The sequence below is a fragment of the Kogia breviceps genome, chromosome 13 (assembly GCF_026419965.1).
Source record: "Kogia breviceps isolate mKogBre1 chromosome 13, mKogBre1 haplotype 1, whole genome shotgun sequence".
Taxonomy (NCBI): Eukaryota; Metazoa; Chordata; class Mammalia; order Artiodactyla; family Physeteridae; genus Kogia; species Kogia breviceps.
Genome location: NC_081322.1, coordinates 23,107,367 through 23,126,942, shown reverse-complemented (window position 1 = coordinate 23,126,942; position 19,576 = coordinate 23,107,367). Strand labels below are relative to the sequence as shown.

At 40.0% G+C, this 19,576-nt stretch overlaps 1 protein-coding gene across 1 annotated transcript in view; it reads left to right on the top strand.

Moving 5' to 3' along the window:
- The first annotated feature begins 1,716 nt into the window (after positions 1–1,716).
- RNGTT (RNA guanylyltransferase and 5'-phosphatase) overlaps positions 1,717–19,576 on the top strand; it is a 243,626-nt gene continuing 225,766 nt past the window's right edge. The window contains exons 1-4 of the mRNA XM_059083231.2: positions 1,717–2,002; positions 10,617–10,726; positions 13,565–13,668; positions 13,758–13,846. Of these exons, the coding sequence (XP_058939214.1) occupies positions 1,939–2,002; positions 10,617–10,726; positions 13,565–13,668; positions 13,758–13,846 (367 nt within the window). The 5' untranslated portion in view covers positions 1,717–1,938. The remainder of the gene's footprint in view (positions 2,003–10,616; positions 10,727–13,564; positions 13,669–13,757; positions 13,847–19,576) is intronic.

Genomic DNA, 19,576 nt, shown 5'->3' with positions numbered 1-19,576 from the left:
TAACAAATTCAATAAAGACTTTAAAAATGGTCCACATCAAAAAAAAAATCTTTAAAAGAAAAAGGAGGGCATAACTGGATAGTGGTGTAAAAATTAAGCACACGCTGCTGCCTTAACAACCAATAACAGCTACTCATCGGTGGCATGAAGCTCTGCGAAGCATTCCCTGTGCCTAGTACTGAGCTCCCTAGGTGGACACAGTGTGTGAGAAGGACAGTCTCCAAGGGGAGTCATCCCCAGAAGGGGAAAGTGAAATACTTTCCCAGGACAAGGCTCACCTTTTCCATCCTTGGAGATGTGGGGGATCAAACATTTCACCACTCTGGGTCTGGTACCAACTTTCCCCCTGCCAGCAGAGAAGAGAATTGGGCATCATTTGGGCAGATTGCTGATTTGTAAGGCAACAGTCTTGTCTTGTCTGCAGAGGAGTGATACTTTCACTAAAAGGTCTCAGCAGATGTAACAACAGGACAGACCAGGAGTGTGACCTAACTCAGGCTCTCTCACAGAGAGCCATTGGGCCCTCTCTATTTCAAGGGAGAATTCTGATCTTACTCAGAGGGTCCAGGCATTCAAGGGCTGAGCTGTCCCGTAAAATGCATTCTCCCAAACCTCACACTCTTGCAGTTCAAACACATCACTCTGGTAGTTAAAGCCGAACTGCTACGTTATAACTAATTTGCCAGCACCCAGCTTTATATTGAATACTTTAACTAAATTAGTCTGTTAACTACAGAAAGTCTTACTACAGGACATAGTTTAGAAAACACTCCCAATCACCCCGGCTTAACTGGAAGGGAAAGACCTTTTGTTTGTTAAGGCAAATGAGAACACCGTCAGGTACTGGTACTCCACTGGGCAATTCCTGCCTTTGCCAATTACACACTTTAGTTGGTAATTTTGAGACTCCCAAATACGCTATAAAACTTTGCTCCAGGGGGCTTCCCTGGTGGCGCAGTGGTTGAAAGTCCGCCTGCCGATGCAGGGGACGCGGGTTCGTGCCCCGGTCTGGGAACATCCCACATGCCGTGGAGCGGCTGGGCCTGTGAGCCGTGGCCGCTGAGCCTGTGCTCCGCAATGGGAGAGGCCACAACAGTGAGAGGCCCGCGTACCGCAAAAAAAAAAAAAAACAACTTTGCTCCAGAAGTGTACAAACAAAACTCATAAAAAATGTTTTAAGATTAATTTCAGATGTTTCATGGATCCCCAGAAATACTCCCCCAAAGAGAAATTCCTCATTTCTGGGGCTCCAATCTCTCGCTCTTAGAATTTCTCTAAAGCTTGTACCCCTAATCCACGTCAGGAAGAACCTTCCAAATTCCCAATCAAACACAGATCCTGCCGGGACATCAAATTTGGCCGAAAAAGGGCTATCAGTTTCTTGAGCTACGACGGCGGTGGGATACGCCCTTTCGTCAGTAAAACAGATGCCTTTATGGAATCTGCGGACCAGTCTACGTGTGGAAAGAGGATTTGTTTCCTTCCACTCTCTGGGGTTTCCACAGGCAGTCTACGAGAAAAGAATATAAGTTCCGCTCCTGGTTCCCAATACTACCGCAGCTGCGCATGTGCAAAGCCGCCCTGAGAGCGCTTTGGGTCGGGGCGGGGCGAGGGAAGACCCGCCCCTCCCATTCGCCTTGGCCTTAACCCCTTCCCCTCCGTCCGCCAGCCTCTCTTTCTTCACCTCTGACCTCGGAAAGAAGGGGGTGGGGCTTTGGGGGCGGCAGTAGCGGTGCATTGTGGGCTAGCTTAGAGTTGATCCTGAATGGAAGTGGCGCGCCGCTGCTGACATTACCCAGGTCCGGGCGGTTGGGGTTCGGACGCCGGCCGGGATTCGGGTGCCTCGGACCTCGGGAGCAGAGCGGAGCGCGAGGAGGCGGCGGTGACGGCGGCGCGGCGAGCGTTGGTGGAGGGGGCGGCTGTGCACGGCCCCAAGACATGGCTCACAACAAGATTCCCCCGCGGTGGCTAAACTGTCCGCGGCGCGGCCAGCCGGTGGCAGGTAACCGGGACGGGGGGTGTTCGAGTCCCCGCGCACCGGCGGGTCCGGGTGTGTGCTGAGGGGGGCGCAGCTTTCGGTAGTGGTGTTTCAGGATCGAGACGTGCTCGGTCCGATGAAGCTTCGTGGATGAGTGTTTGGGAACCTGGACTGGAGGGAGTGGGGGCACTTGTCACTCTTCAGTAAGGCTAAATATTGCGAACGGGGAGGTAGATAGGAGCTTTGTGTGGCAGGAGCTGGGAACCCAAGAACCCAGTGGGTAATAGAAGCTTAGGAGTTTTGTAAACCTTTGAGGGTTCTCGGAAGGGGAAGGGACAAGTGTCGGTTTTGAGAGGAAGGCTAAAGGGAGGGGCAGTTCCCAGCGGTGAAATTCATCCACACTGAGACTGGAGGTTTTTGTTTTGTTTTTTAAACGATTCTTAATTGAGGACTTTTTCAGCTTTGAGTTTGACAAAACAGACTTTAAATTTAAGGTGTACCGTTTGAAAGTGTACAGTTAGAAAAATTTGGACCACAGGCGCACACACACACCCTGTGAAACGCAACCAGGATAGTAAACACAATCATCACCCCTCCAGGTTTCCTCCTGCCCTTTGTAATCCCTCCCTCCCTCAGGCAACCAGTGATTTGCTTTCTGTCACTATATATTTAGTTTGCATTTTGTATAATTTTTAAAATAAATGGAAGCATAATCTTTTTTGGGGGTTAGGTCTCTGGCTTCTTTAACTCAGCATTATTATTTCGAGATTTTCACGCTGTTCTTGTATGTATCAATACCCCATCCCTTTTTACTGCTGAGTAGTATTCCACTGTTATGGATACACCAGTTTAAATTAGTTTGTCCATTCACTTGTTGATGGTCCTTTGGGTTGTTTACAGTTTTTGGCTGTTGCATACTAACTTGCAATGAATATTCACGTGCAGTTCTTTGTATGGACATATGCTTTCATTTCCCCCGTGTAAATCTCTAGGAGAGGAATGCATCGCATGGTAGGTGTAAGTTTAACCTTTTAAAAAACTGCCAAACTCTTTTCCAAGTCGTAACATTTTGCATTCCTGCCATCTATGTATGAGAATTCTGTTTGCTCCACATCCTCTCTAACGCTTGATTTGATCAGTCTTTTTAATTTTACCCATTCTAATAGGTGCTTAGTACTATCTTACTGTGGTTTGATGTTAAGCATCTTTTCATGTGCTTCCTGGCAATTCACATATCTTCTTTTGCAAAGTGTCCAAATCTTTTGCTGATTTTTAAAATTTGGTTATTTTGTTTTTGAGTTGTTAGTGTTCTTTATGTATTGTAAATACAAATCCTTTGTTGAATATATGCTTTTAAAAGTCTTTTCTCCCGTCTGTGGCTTGCCTTTTCATTCTCTTAAAAGTTTCTTTTGAAGAGTTAAAGTTTTAAATTTTAACTAACTCCAACTTAATAATTTTTCTAGAAGGTGTTTTGAAACAAAATTAAAGGATTTTGTAGTGAGCTATGCCTACTTACTAATTATGTACACAGCTATAGTATGTCTGCCTAGTTAATTAATTAATTAATTAAAATTTTATTTATTTATTTATTTATTTTTGGCTGCGTTGGGTCTTCATTGCTGCGCGCAGACATTCTCTAGTTGTGGCTAGTGGGGACTCCTCTTCCTTGCAGTATGTGGGCTTCTCATTGTGGTGGCCTCTCCTGTTGCAGAGCACAGGCTCCAGGTGCGTGGGCTTCAGCACTTGTGGCACACGGGCCCAGCAATTGCAGCTACAGGGCTCCAGAGCACAGGCTCAGTAGTTGTGGTGAATAGGCCTAGTTCCTCTGCGGCATGTGGGATCCTCCCGGACCAGGGCTTGAACCCGTGTCCCCTGCATTGGTAGGTGAATTCTTAACTACTGTGCCACAAGGGAAGTCCCAGCCTAGTTATTTTAAGTTGTTGGAAGAGAAGATTCTCTAGTCATTTTTAAATTCAGGTTTTCTGGTTCTTCTAGTTTGTCAGCTTTTCTTCACATTTTATATAAAATCCTCAGTCAATAAAGCCATATAAATGATGGATAAAAGATAATTTAAGCAAGCCTTGGGGTGAGGAAATGTTTTTCCTTAACAAAAATGAATAATTTTCTTTACGTTCTAACCATTTTTATAGGCATTTTCACTTATGCTTGATAGTCATTGTACTTTCCTCAGATGAATTGATTACAGTTCATCTCACTCTTCAGACATTTTGACTTTTTTTCACCTTGCCATCCCTAACTTAGTGTTGAATCCTTTCTTTTTACATGTGGCTTTCTCTGTGGAGTTATGAAGAAACCTCTAAACTTAGATGTCTAGCTTCTTTTTTAACCTGGAACATGTTTCCTGGATCCTTTCATTAGAGTTACCTGCTACACTGATTTGTGAGAAAAACAAAATCATAAAGAAGGTCGTCCCAGTGAATATTTTTTATTTGGAATTAGAAAAACAGTTTTAAAATCAGAATTTTAATATAATCTGCAGATGGCAATGACAAATATCAGAATACTGACTTTTTCCTAGATGAATGGGGCAAATGTGATACTGACTGGGGGCGGACAGCAGCAGATAAGGTGCTAAGCTCCAGGCAGCTTAATACTTCTCTAAGAAATAGAGTTGTGTGCTTTTTTTTTTCTCCTCCTCCTGGAGATGAAGGGTCAGGAATAAAAAGTTTTTTCCTTTTTTATTGTATTACAGTATTTTGACCCACAAAACATAGACTCTTAATTACTGTGATCAGTGAGTCACTAAGCTCACCTAATCTGAGCAGTTGCAGGCCCTGAACAGAACCCCAGGCCTCCTGGCAACCAAACTGGATCTTTACTGGTAATCAATTCTGCTTTGGCTTGTGATCCTTATTAGAAATTACGATGAATAAATACAACATAAAATTCTTGATAAGTCTTTCTGAATTTCCCTTAAAATTTGATCTCTCTAACATTTCTGTCCTAGAAGTGTTCATGACACATTGTGTATTTTAGATAATGTAGGGTTGGCAGTGTTTTATAGTGGTAGAATAAGAAATGCTAGCTATATTCTTGCAAGCGTTAAAGAAAAATAAGGAATCATTCACATTCCTAGTTTCTACCTCCTATTTTCTTCCTCTTTTTTTTCTGATTAGAAAAGTAATTTATGCTTATTGTATAATTTCTTTGATATTTTGCATATTTAGGAAGATGTGTTACGACTGCTTAAATTTGCTCATTGTAAACATTAGGATGAATCTTACTAGTACTAGAAGTTCATAATTTTTCTGAATCAGAAAGAAGATGGTACTAATTATGAATAGTAATTTGTCCCACTCTGAAGTCACCTTCTCTAATTAAACCAGACTTCTAGTGAGAGAGTACCTGGAGATAGGGCTAAGCTTTATTTCTGAAGAATTCTTTTTTCCTGCTTCTGAGTGATAGATTTCAGGTGAACACTTTGAAGAAAACAAACTTCTGATTATTCAACATAAAATTATTTTGTATGTACTATGTATAAAGAACCTCCTGGGAACTAACTGGAGGACTATAAATATGATTCAGTCTTATGATAATAGTGATGACTTTGAAGACATTTTACTTAGCAAATATTTGTATATACTTTGCGCTGGGTTTTGGGACTTGGGAGATGATTAAGATATAGTCCCCCACCTTAAAGAGCACATAATTTTGTGAGTAGCAAACCATCATTTTTAAACACAGTTCTGTTTTAACAATATCAATAATGACTCTATTATAGAATATTATGGGATACTAGAGATAATAAACCTTGATGTTAGGGAAGAAGAAGGGGATCAGGGAAGGCTTCCCAGAGGGAGATATATATGAATTAACATGAATAAATAGAAGTTTGCTAGATAGAGTGTTGCTTTTGTTTTTTTGTTTTGTTTTGTTTTTTTGAAGGTCTTCTGTTGGGATAGGATGATGGTGGAGAGATCTCAGACTGAAAGTGAGGATATGGATGTGAGGGTGGAGAGTATGAGCCAGATCGTATAGGCTTAGGGTGTGATAAGGGGTTTTAATATTTATATACTTTCACGGTGCACTGGCAAACCATTGCCATTTCTTAAGCATTGGGGTCAGATGATTTGACTTCAGTTTAAAGAAGCTTACTTTGATTGCTCTGTGTTTAATGAAAGAGACAAGGATGGAAGTGGGGAGGTTAGTTAGGAACTGGTCATGGTAGTTCAAGTGAAAGATAATGTTGATGGTTTAGAAGTCGAGTCGAAGAGTAGTAGGCTGATTTGAGAGATATTAAAGAGGGAAAGTAGACGGGACTTGGTGTTGGATTTAGAATGAGATAAAGAGAGTCAAAACTTAGTCCCAAGTTTCTGCTTATGCAGTGGGATGATTGGTACCATTAGGGCTTATTGGGGGGGAAAGCAGGTTGGAAGAAATATTAAAATCCTGATTGCTTAAATGCTGGAGAGAGTGTGGAGAAAAGGGAACCCCTTGCACTGTTAGTAGGAATGTAAGTTGATACAGCCACTATGGAGAACAGTATGGGGGTTCCTTAAAAACTAAAAATACAACTACCATATGACCCAGCAATCCCACTACTGGGCATATACCCTGACAGAACCATAATTCAAAAAGAGACATGTTCCACAATGTTCATTGCAGCACTCTTTACAATAGCCAGAACATGGAAGCAAGCTATGTGTCCATCGACAGATGAATGTATAAAGAAGATGTGGCACATATATACAATGGAATATTACTCAGCCATAAAAAGAAACGAAATTGAGTTATTTCTAGTAAAGTGGATGGACCTAGAGTCTGTCATACAGAGGGAAGCAAGTCAGAAAGAGAAAAGCAAATATTGTATGCTAACACATATATATGGAATCTAAAAAAAAATGGTTCTGATGAACTTAGGAGCAGGACAGGAATAAAGGCTCACATAGAGAATGGACTTGAGGACACGGGGAAGGGGAAGGGGAAGGGGAAGGGCAAGCTGGGACGAAGTGACAGAGCAGCATTGTCATATATACACTACCAAATGTAAAATAGATAGCTAGTGGGAAGCAGCCACATAGCACAGGGAGATCAGCTCGGTGCTTTGTGACCACCTAGAGGGATGGGATTGGGAGGGTGGGAGGGAGAAGCAAGAGGGAGGACATATGGGGATATATGTATATTAACTGAATCACTTTGTTATACAGCAGAAACTAACACACCATTGTAAAGCAATTATACTCCAATAAAGATGTTAAAAAAAAAAAAGATCCTGATTGCTCAGGTAGAGATGTTGAGTACACAGTTGGATATATGGTTTGGAATTCAAACAAGTTTGAGTTGGAGATGTACATTTAAGGATCGTTGGCATAAAGACAATATTTAAAGACATGGTATTTGATTAGTCCGGTTAAGTAATGCTAGTTTCTCTGACAAACAACTCCCCAAACTCAATGGTTCCAGTCAACATACTATGTTTATTTCTTGCTCATATCACAATGCATTGTGTATCAGGCAGCTTTCCTGGGCAACTCTTCTCCAAGTGGTGACGCTCTGGGCTCTTCCCATCTTGTGATGCAGTCCTCTTAAACATATGACCTTCAGGGTTGCCATGGAAGGGGAAGAGCAAGAGTGGGTGCTCTTGGGGTGGTGTCATATCTCACTCCTGCCCATATCCCGCTGGTCAGAGTCCAGTCATATGGCCCTCACCAAATTACAAGAGAAGCTGAGAAATGTAGTCTTCCTGCGTGCCTCGAAAGAGGAAAATAAATGGAATTTGATGAATAGATAACATTGTTTCTGCCATGGCAGTGGAAAAGACCTTTCAGGCAGAGAATGTAGAAAGAGTAGAAGACAAGGCCCAGGATGGAACCCCCCCTTACCAAAACCTGCCCTTTAGAAGTTGGGTAGGGACTTCCCTGGTGGTCCAGTGGCTAAGACTCCATGCTTCCAGTGCAGGGGCCCTGTATTTGATCCCTGGTCAGGAAACTAGATCCCACATGCCACAACTAAGAGTTCGCATGCCACAGCTAAAGATCCCGCATGCTGCAACAAAGATCCCACGTGCTGCAACTAAAAAAAAAAAAAAAAGAGAGAAAGAAAAAGAAAAAAAAAGAAATTGGGTAGAGGGAACAAAGGAGTTGAGAAAGAATAGCTAGAAATTGGGGGTGGTGTTGGGTGGTGGAAACTAAAGGAGTATGGTGATATGGAAGCCAAGAGAATTTTTCAAGAAGGAAGGAGTTGCCAGATGTATGAGATGCTGCTGAGATGTTAGATACTAGAAAAGCTGGTAGCAACATGGAAGGGAGGAAGAATTGATTGATGGTCCTTGTGCGTGCAAAATGGAAAGAATCCAGAGCAGAAGGAACGGGATTTGCCTTTAATGGGAGTAAGGACAGGGGATGAAAGAGAAAATGGACTCAGATACAGAAAGGTTTATATCTGCAAAGGTGAGGCAAGTTTCTACCTGGTGGTGGAGAGGCATTGTTGAATAGCAATTATTTCCATGGACCCTACGTCCAGGTCACCTGGGTTTGGATCACTGTTATCTCATTTACTAGAAATGTGACAATGGTCAAGTTATTTAATCTCTCTTGCCTTGGTTTCCTCATCTGTAAAATGGGGATAATAACATTACATATGTTTATGTTAGGAGTAAATGAATAAATCTGTGTAAAGTGTTTTAAACATTGTTTGGTATGTGTTAAACATATAAAGTTGCTTCTTTCTACTTTTTCTTTTCAGTACGCTGTAACACAAAGCCATCAGTTGAGAAGGGGGTAGGGGAACTTGGTATATTTTATGAATGAGGAAAAGATGTGAAACGTAGGATTGCCTTTGAGATTGATGATTATGATCTATATTGTCACCCTTCTGCTGTGCTCTGAGGTTTTCTCTAGGAGCCTTGAGCTGTGTAGGTGTAGGCCCAAAGAAATCAGGTGGTTGGGTTTATTGAGGTCTGGGTTTTTCTCAGGAGAGTGTGACTGAGCAGCTGGGGAGGAGCACGGAGGTTAAGGGTATGTAGAGGAAAGAGAGTCGGATCTCTTGAGACGACAGTGAGAAGGAGAGAGGTCTAGTGGGATGAAACTTCTAATGTAACATATTATTATTTATTATGTTCATCGTGGTTTATCTTTACCTAATGGAATATAGGCTTCATGAGGGCAGGGATTTGTATCTGTTTGTTTTTTTCTTTTCACTTACGTAGTCTGTGCACCTAGAATAATGCCTGGTACATGACAGGCACTCATTAAATATCTGTTAAATAAACTAAAGGAAGCATAATCTAGGCGAGATGATGGTAGAAGTGGTGAGAAGTGGTCAGATCCTGGATATATTCTGAAGAGAGATCTGATAGGATTTGCTGATGGATTGGGTGTGGGGTGTGTAAGAAAGAGGGGTCAAGGATAACGCCAAAGGTTTTGGCCTGAGCTACTAAAAAAATGGTGTTACCATTTTGCTGAGATGGGGAAGACCATGAGAGGAGTTTGAAGATTGAGAGCTCAGATTTGGATATCAAGTCTCAGATGTCTTTTAGACATTAAGTAGAGACTAAGTCAGGTAGGCAATTTGATATTTGATTCTTGAGTTAAGGGAGAGGTTTGGCCTGAAGATACACATTTATCTGTCATTAGCACACTGATGGCTTTTAAAGCTGTGAGACTAGATGAGACACCAAGGTAGTGAATGTAGTTAGAAAGGAGTTGCAAGGACAGAGCCCTGGGACAAAACATAGAGGGGTCAGGGAGATAAAGAGGAGCCAGTAAAGCAGGCTGAGAAGGAGAGGCCAGAGAGACGGGAGGAAAACAGGAAGATGTAGTATCCTGGAAGCCACGTGAAAAAAGCGATTCAAGAGCTCCCTCTTGAATTAAAAAATGATCAATTATTTGAGAACTGAGAGTTGACCAATTGGACTTAGCAACATGGAGGTTACTGGTGATCTTGACTGATTTTGTAGAAAATAAAAATAGAAAAAAATGATCTTTTTATGAATTTTGTTTAAAGCCTCTGGACAGATGTTAAGACTTCACTTAGATATTGTTTTAGGCAGACATTTATTCTTACTGATTTTATAATAGAAATCAGCTAAAATAGGTGATTTTAAAAGATGACTTCCCCTGTGTTTATATGGTGATTCAGGAAAAAAAAAAGGCCAAAAGTCAGTCAGTCTTGCTGCAATTAGAATCACTGATATATTTGGAGTGTGACTTTGGTTAGTATGCTTCTCAGCATGATCCTTCTCCTGAGATGTAGGATAAGGTTATAAGATGGAGAAAGTTCCAATTTCATATTTAAAAAGTATGATAGGAATGTCAAATAATTGATTTAATTCACTTCATTATCAGTTTTCTAGTGCTATATCTTTAAAGCTTTTAAGGCAATAACTTTTTAATGTAGTGGTTTAGAACTTAAGAGTCTTTGTGGAAGTTCCATTCACTGGTAATTTTTTCTTTTGCTATTATATTTGATTATCAATTTCTAGAATTTATGTTGTCTTTAAAAGTTCCAAGGCAGTGCCTTTTGGAAATTTAGTGTAGGTTGAGAGTATTTCATGAATACTCTTTTAAATTCCATTTAAAACATTGTAAGAAAGTGATTTTGAGAATTGCTAATTATAGAGTTTTAACCTGGAACATTTTCATTATTGAAAATTATTACATTTCTTCATGTTATTTAGGAAGATTTTTACCTCTGAAGACAATGTTAGGACCAAGATATGACAGTCAAGTTGCTGAAGAAAATCGGTTCCATCCCAGTATGCTTTCAAATTATCTGAAGAGTCTGAAGGTAAGAAACAAAACATTTTTGATATTGATTTAACATACTTTATCCCTTTCTTGTTCTACAGGTGGCTTTTAATTTTTTTAAAATTTATTTATTTATTTATTTATTTAGGGATTAATTGGGTCTTTGTTGCTGTGCGTGGGCTTTCTCTAGTTGCATCGAGCGGGGGCTACTCTTCATTGTGGCGTGTGGGCTTCTCATTGCGGTGGCTTCTCTCGTTGCGGAGCACAAGCTCTAGGCACGCGGGCTTCAGTAGTTGTGGCATATGGGCTCAGTAGTTGTGGCTTGTGGGCTCTAGAGCGCAGGCTCAGTAGTTGTGGTGCATGGGCTTAGTTGCATGTGGTGCATGGGCTTAGATCCCACATGCGGCATGTGGGATCTTCCCGGACCAGGGCTCGAACCCGTGTCCCCTGCCTTGGCAGGCGGATTCTTAACCTCTGCGCCACCAGGGAAGCCCCTACAGGTGGCTTTTTAAAATAAAACTTTTATTTTGAAATAATTAACTGACTCAGAGGAAGTTGCAAAAATAGTACGTAGAGTTCTATATACAGAACTATCTCTTCTCTACCGAGATAGAGAACAAGTTAGCAGGTGCCAGCCTACAGGGATGGGGGTGGGAAGAGGGTCTGACAGTAAAGGGGTATTATGAGGGGGTTCCTTTGTGGAGAAGGAATAGTTCTGTAACTACCACCATGAATCTATACATTAGGTACCGGAAGTTAGGACTTCAGTATATGTTTTTAGGGGGCATAATTCAACCCATAACACCAACCATTGTTCTCTTCTATTTTAGACTCTTGGTGGTCTGTTATTGTATGCTCTCTCAGTACATTAAACAAATATTGGTACCCATTATGTGCAAGTCTGGTATTATGGGATGGGGAAGATGCCATTTAGTTTTTGATAACCTGTTACTCAGCCCTATTCTCAGTGTAGTTTTGGGTCATTATTTGTTTATATCTTTTATTTTAGCTTACTTGTAAACGTTTAATTTTTATCTTCATTATTAATATACATTTTGAAAGTCATAGTTAACATTTATAGAGCATTAACTATTTCCTAGGCAGAGTGCTAAGAGCTTGGGCTTAGCACCAATTAGCCTGGGTTTGATTTCTGGTTTGCCACTTAAGCTGTGTGGTCAAGTTACATAATCTCTTCATGTTTTAGTTTTCTCACTTGCAAATAAAGTTAGTGCATTTGAAGCACACAGAACAGTGCTTGGCACAGAGTAAAGACTTCATTTAAGTCTCACAACAACTGTATGAGGTGGATACTATAATTATCCTTATTTCATGGATTGGGAATCTACAAGGAAAAATAATATGTATATGTAATAATATGTATGAGTATATGTGTATACAGACACATTCACACCCAAATACATTATTCACACAGACACATCACACACAGACACACATTTACACACATACATATTTATGGGCTCAGGGCAGCTAAGTCATGCAGTACAGTTTCTTGGTTTCTGAAGTATTCGTATGTATTTAGAAAATACATATTTTCTTGCTCATCCCCACTTTTCATTCATTTCTTATTTTGGACTAGTGAAAAGCTGTAGTATGTCATCTAAATCTTTGCATTTGGCAATACATATCCTCTGAAGGAATTAAGATCACTGAGGAAGCCTATGTGGGAAGAGAAGAGAAGTAGGCCCAGGGGTGCAGATAGTACAAAAAATGCCATAAAAAATAACATTTCCTGGGGAAGTGAGAGGGTGCTTGACTGGAACAGCTGTCTATTATCCATACATGAGCTAAGAAATCTGGAGATTTCTGGAGAAATCCATAGAGCGCATTAAGGCAGCTAGTTATATTTTAGAAGTGCACAATTTTGTCTGTTTTGTGATGTTTAAATGTTTTTGCCATTCCTCCCCCCACCATAACAATGGAGTTGAATTATTATGTAGACCAGTCTCCTTTAGGCAAATGCAACAATAGGTACTCAATAAAAGCAGTAACAACAAAAGAGAGAAAAATAACAGTTTAAAAAGTACAGGTTGTTTCTCTTGCCATTCTTCTCAGAGAGTATATACTTCAGAATGAGGTGGAAGATGTTTGGGTTAATTGTTCTTTTACTTGGCTCAGTTCCAGTGTGCATAACTTTCAAGGCTGAATGTGATTCTGGTTGTACAAGATTTTTCAAACCTGTGGCCCCCTAAGACAAGCCAACTACTTCAGTTACTGCTCAACAGAAGAAATAATGATTTTTGTTCCAATACAGGAAGAAAAACTGGCTGAGGAATGGGAGTAAGTCTTCAATGAGATGCACAAATAAGGCCATGTGTACTGTTCTTTATTGTTTATTTAAGGGATTTACAAGGGAATTTTGACTGTACACACTTTTTGCCCTGTGCACTCACTTGAGAATTTAACTGCCTAACATGTGCTGTAGTGATGACTGCTCGGAGTGCTGGGTTATTGTGTGCCTGGAGCTTTGGTTGGGGTGTGTTTCAGATAGATGATATCCCTGTTCAAGCTTCTTGTCTAGTAAATCATAGGTGGAGTGACAGATGCAGAAAACTACATCAGTGTTTGCTTTTTTAGGTACACTTTTGTATTGTTGAAGTGGAGTCTGTTTTACTTATGTTCTTGTTTCATCATTAGTTTGGGGGTTAATTTATTTTATTTAGTGCCTAAGTTCTATGTCTTGAATAAGACTTGGATAAGTGATACTTTCATTGTTAATAGTTCATTGGCAGAGTGAACCTAAAATCTCCCGTAGTGTAGTTGAATGAGCTGGCCTGGAATGCTGCCATGTAGTCAGTTTGATTTGGTACAAATTCAGTTACCAGTAAATCTGTCCTTTTTCCTTTCTTTTTTTTTTAAGGTTAAAATGGGCTTGTTGGTGGACCTGACAAATACTTCAAGATTCTATGACAGAAATGACATAGAAAAAGAAGGAATCAAATATATAAAACTTCAGTGTAAAGGGTAAGTCATGAATTAAGATTCCTTAATATTTAAACCTTCTGCTGAAATTTGTAATCTCTTCTTAAAAAAAAATGTTTCTGTATTACTAGACATGGCGAGTGCCCTACAACGGAGAATACCGAGACATTTATTCGTCTATGTGAGCGGTTTAATGAAAGAAACCCGCCTGAACTTATAGGTATGTTTGGCTTCACTTTACCAATGTTGAATATTTTCTTTTGTGATTGGGTTTCCATTTTCTTTTTTACAAGTGAGTTGATAGGGACGTTTCCCTTTTTTTTCTTTTTAAAGTCATCACCAAGAAGCATTTACTAAAGTAGTAGACTAACTTTTGTGAACTATAAAATAAATGTACATATATATATTTTTTTGCGGTACGTGGGCCTCTCACTGTTGTGGCCTCTCCCATTGCGGAGCAAAGGCTCCGGACGCCCCGGACGCGCAGGCTCAGCGGCCATGGCTCACGGGCTGCTCCGTGGCATGTGGGATCCCCCCGGACCGGGACATGAACCTGTGTCCCCTGCATTGGCAGGCGGACTCTCAACCACTGCGCCACCAGGGAAGCCCTAAATGTGTTTTTTTAAAGAATTTTTAAAACGTTCTTTTAAAAAAATTAATTTATTTTCTTTATTCATTATTTTTTGCTGCATTGGGTCTTTGTTGCTGCGCGTGGGCTTTTTCTGGTTGCAGCGAGCAGGGGCTACACTTCACTGCGGTGTGCGGGCTTCTCATTGTGGTGGCTTCTCTTGTTGCAGAGCACGGGCTCTAGGCACGCGAGCTTCAGTAGTTGTGACACACGGGCTCAGTAGTTGTGGCTCGCGGGCTTTAGAGCGCAGGCTCATAGTTGCAAGCTCATGGGCTTCGTTGCTCCACGGCATGTGGGATCCTCCTGGACCAGGGCTCAAACCCATATCCCCTGCATTGGGCACTGTGCCACTAGGGAAGTCCCAAAATAAATGTATTTTTGTAATTTATAAATTTTTCATGATAAAGCCCTAATTGCCCCTCTTTACTTGTACTGTTGGGAAACTGTATCTTAAACACTGTATGTATATTTATTTTTTATAACTTTGAATTTTATATTGTATGTGTCATTCTGAACCTTTCTTTTTTCACTCAGTATTGTGTTTCTGGGAGTGATCCATGGTGATGTATGTAACTTGTTTATTTGCTGCTGTGTAGTATTCCATTATATGAATGTATTATACTTTATCGACTTTCCTATTGATGGACAGTTATTTCAGCAGATATTTATTGATTGCTACTCTTTGCTAGGTACAGGCTCTTGGAACAGCTCAGAGAGAGAATGGAAAAAAGGGGGTTGGGGAAGCAGGGGAAGGAAGCCAATAAACATAAATGTAACAAATGAGTAAATTTTCTTGAAATGATAATTACTTAAAGTGACATTTGGGTTATTTTCAGTTCTTTTTGCTATTATGAAAAATGTTGCCAGGAGTGGTCTTCTAGAATTTTTAAGGTTTGTGGTTTTTAGTTTTGGTTCTTTGTTCCTTCTGGTATTTATATTGGCATATGGTTTGAATTGAGGATCCAATCTAAATGTTTTCTATATAGTCAGTCATTTGTTTCAGCACAGTATGTTGAATAATTTTTTCGCCTGATAGTTAGATGCCATAAATTAACTTCTTATATGTACTATTGGAAATTTTTTTCAATTCATTTGCCTTTTCATTTTTTTGGTAATATTTAAAAGCTTTTTTTTTTTTTTTTTTTTTTTTTATGCGGTATGCGGGCCTCTCACTGTTGTGGCCTCTCCTGTTGCGGAGCACAGGCTCCGGACGCGCAGGCCTAGCGGCCATGGCTCACGGGCTTAGCTGCTCCGCGGCATGTGGGATCTTCCCGGACCAGGGCACGAACCCGTGTCTCCTGCATCGGCAGGCGGATTCTCAACCACTGCGCCACCAGGGAAGCCCTAAAAGCTTTTGTTGTTAATATATTTTCTTTTGTGATTTCTTCTTTTTTAAAAATTTAAGCAGCTGCTATTTTCCCCATTCAGATAATTAATTGAAAAAATTTTAGGAATAGTAGGAAAGTTCAGGGGATATATCTGGACACAGATAAATAGGAAAACATCAGCAACTTTCCTGCGAACAAGCAATAAGTATTTAGAAAATATAGTTAGAGAATAGTCTCATTAATCTTACTATTAATAATATTCGCTAACATTTTTTGAACATTTCTCTCTGCTAGTCACTCTGTACATCATTTTACATACATTTTCTCATTTGCTTTTCAATACTATTAGGTAGATGTTATTGTCACCCCCCATTTTATGATAAGAAACTGAGACTTGGGAAGGTTAAGTGACTTAAGGTCATTCACTTAACTATTGAGGGTTACAGCTTAGATCAGATCCTAAGGTAAGATCTAAGGGTTACAGCTTAGATAAGATCCTAAGTAAAGTTTAGAGTTCACACTCTAAACTACTGTCTTCTGTAAAGTACAAAACACCAAGGAATAAAGTTATTAAGAAATGTAGGAGTTCTTAATTAAGAAAATTGTACTTGGATGTTAAAAGACTTGAAGAAATGGAGATTCATTGTTTCCAAATTAATTTCCAATTTTTAATGTAATTCCATGCAAAATCCCAATGAGACTTTGGAAAAATTACTATGAAGTTAATTTCTGTTTGTAAAGTCCACTGCCTCCATTAAGTCCATATTTATTGAGCACAGAAATCAATTGTTTGGCAGATCAAACAGGTGAAATTATGAGCAAGAAAATTTTGAAAGACAAAAGTAACAAGGGGGGCTTCCCTGGTGGCACAGTGGTTGAGAATCCGCCTGCCGATGCAGGGGACACGGGTTCGTACCCTGGTCCGGGAAGATCCCACATGCTGCGGAGCGGCTGGGCCCGTGAGCCATGGCCACTGGGCCTGCCCATCCGGAGCCTGTGCTCCGCAACGGGAGAGGCCACAACAGTGAGAGGCCCGCGTACCACACACACACACACAAAAAGTAACAAGGGGATTTTCCTTACCAGTTATCCAAGCATATGGTAAAGCAATGGAAACTACAGTGGTTTCCTAGTGGTAGAGATGTTTTTCACATCAGAGAGGGAAGGTGTGATTATTCAATAAATGGTTATGAGACAATTAGCCAACTGTATAATAAAATATATTTTAGATGGATCAGATATTTTTGAAAGGACCCATAATAATATAGGAGAAATATAGGTCAGTACTTACTTAACTCTGAGGTAAGAAAGGGTATTCCAAGTTTATCATCAAAGGCAGAATCCATAAACAGGTATTTTTTAAGCCGTGTTCCTGGACCACCTGCATCGGCATCACCTGAGGATGCTTATTAGAAGTGCATGCTTTAGGGCCCCGTACTGGACTTGTATGATCAAAACCTCTGGGAATGAAGCCTAGGGATCTAATCGTTTTTAAAACAAGGGTCTTAAGTGATTTTTATGTACACTTAAATTTGAAAACTGTTGTCAAAATTTTAAATGTCTATGCATGGTAATAGTAACAGCTGGAATTAATGAATGTTTATTATTTGCCTGGCAGACTTGGTGGGAAACTCTGAATGAATGAATGTAATCCTCATAACAACTCTGTGTAGTATGTGGCAGTATCTGTATTTTACAGATAAGAAAACTGAATCTCAGAGAAATTAAGTATAGTTTTTCCATGGTAACACATCTGATAAGTGGTTAAGCCAGGTTTTTAATCTGGTTTCTTACTTCAAAGTCCAAATCTCTAATTACTTGCTACACTGGTTTCTAGAGTGACCACATAAAAATGAAAAATAAATTCTGTATTACAAAACACAACAGAAACAGAGCAAAAAGATATTTGACAAATTGGGAGCAAAATTTGAAGCATATATGACAGATAAAAGTTAATATTCTTATATACAAAAATATTTTATAATCCAACAGGCAAAAGAGGCATTCCTCCATAGAAAAATATGGAAAACAATGAAAATGAAATTTACAAGAAATGAATTACAAATAGCCAAGAAACATGAAAAAAATTTTCAAAAAAATTTTCATTCTCCCTTGTTAACAAGAGATACAAATTAAAATATGTCGTTACCTTCCCCCATCAAATTGGCAAAGATTAAAAAAGAATCATAATGTCAAGCTTTGGATAAAATGGATGTACTTATACATTATTAATTTGAGTGTTAATTGGTACACCCCCTCTGGAGGGCGAATTTGGTGATATTTATCAAGATCCTTAAAAGTGTTCACACACTTTGACTTGTCAAGGCCACATTTAAGAATTTATTTAAAGGAAGTAGTCAGAGATGGACATAAAGATTTATGAGGTTCCTGGAGAAAGATGGCGACAGCCGAGAAGCAGAAACACGACGGGCGGGTGAAGATCGGCCACTACATCCTGGGAGACACGTTGGGGGTCGGGACGTTCGGCAAAGTGAAGGCCCATAGAAACTTAGAATCCTGAAATTAGAACATTGGAGAGGAGGCTGTGAGTTGACTCCTGGTAGGCTGTGAAGGATGAGACACAACTTCAAAAAGCAGAAAACCCTAGGAGCTGGAACATAATAGCCTGGGAGCAAGAAGTAACTCCCATGGATGTCACTGTGTGAGGGCATAGGGAGTAACTGATGCTCATACAAGGTGAACATTTGCTTGGTTCCCCGTCATCACTGTGTTCCATTTAAGAATTCTCGGATGGGACTTCCCTGGTGGCACAGTGGTTTAGAATCTGCCTGCCGAGCAACTAAGCCCATGCTCCACAACTATTGAGCCTGTGCTCTAGAACCTGCAAGCCACAACTACTGAGCCTGTATGCTGCATCTACTGAAGCCCACGCGCCTAGAGCCCGTGCTCCACAACACGTGCACCGCAATGAGAAGCTCACTCACTGCAATGAAGAGTAGCCCCTGCTTGCCACAACTAGAGAAAGCCCATGTGCAGCAACAAAGACCCAACACAGCCAAAAATAAATAAATAAAATAAATAAATTTATTTAAAAAAAAAAAAGAATCCGCCTGCCAATGCAGGGGACATGGGTTCAATCCCTGGTCCGGAAAGATCCCACATGCTGCGGAGCAACTAAGCCCGTGCGCCACAACTACTGAGCCTGCGCTCTAGAGCCTGTGAGCCACAACTACTGAGCCTGTGAGCCACAACTACTGAAGCCCACGTGCCTAGAGCCTGTACTCTGCAACAAGAGAAGCCACCACAATGAGAAGCCCACGCACTGCAACAAAGAGTTGCCCCCACTCGCTGCAACTAGAGAAAGCCTGCGTGCAGCAATGAAGACCCAATGCAGCCAAAAATAAATAAATGAATAAATTTATTGTAAAAAAAAAAAAAAGATTTATGAAAAAGAAATTTAATCACATCTTCATTTGTAATTAAAAAACTGGAAATAGCTTACACCTCTGATAGAAGCAGATCATTTATATTGTACAGTATATGCAATTTATTTAACAGAAGAACAATAATATGGGACTATATGACATGGTATTGTGATATATATATATATGTACACATTCACATGAATATATGTAACAAATACACACATATTTAGAATACAGCTAGAACATAATACAGCTTAAAATAGCATTGAGGCCTTTATTTGAACAATTAAAAATGACTTTTTTCATTCGAGAGAAGCCATTGTAGGGGTAAAGAAGAATTCAAGAAGAACTTCAAGAACACTTAACATCTGGAATCAGATATCCTGATTTCAGGAAGATTAATACTCCCAAGTCAACCCTTGTTATAAATTGTCCGGTTGTATTCTTAGAAGAACTGATGGGGAAATTTTCTAAATTGAGTGTTTTATGAGTTATAAAAAAAAATTATAGAACTGTGCTACAATATATTATATGTTACTATAATTCGTTTTATATCACTGGTAGGGGTTCTCTTCATGAGGATTGAAGTGGAAACATTTGCTTTGGGC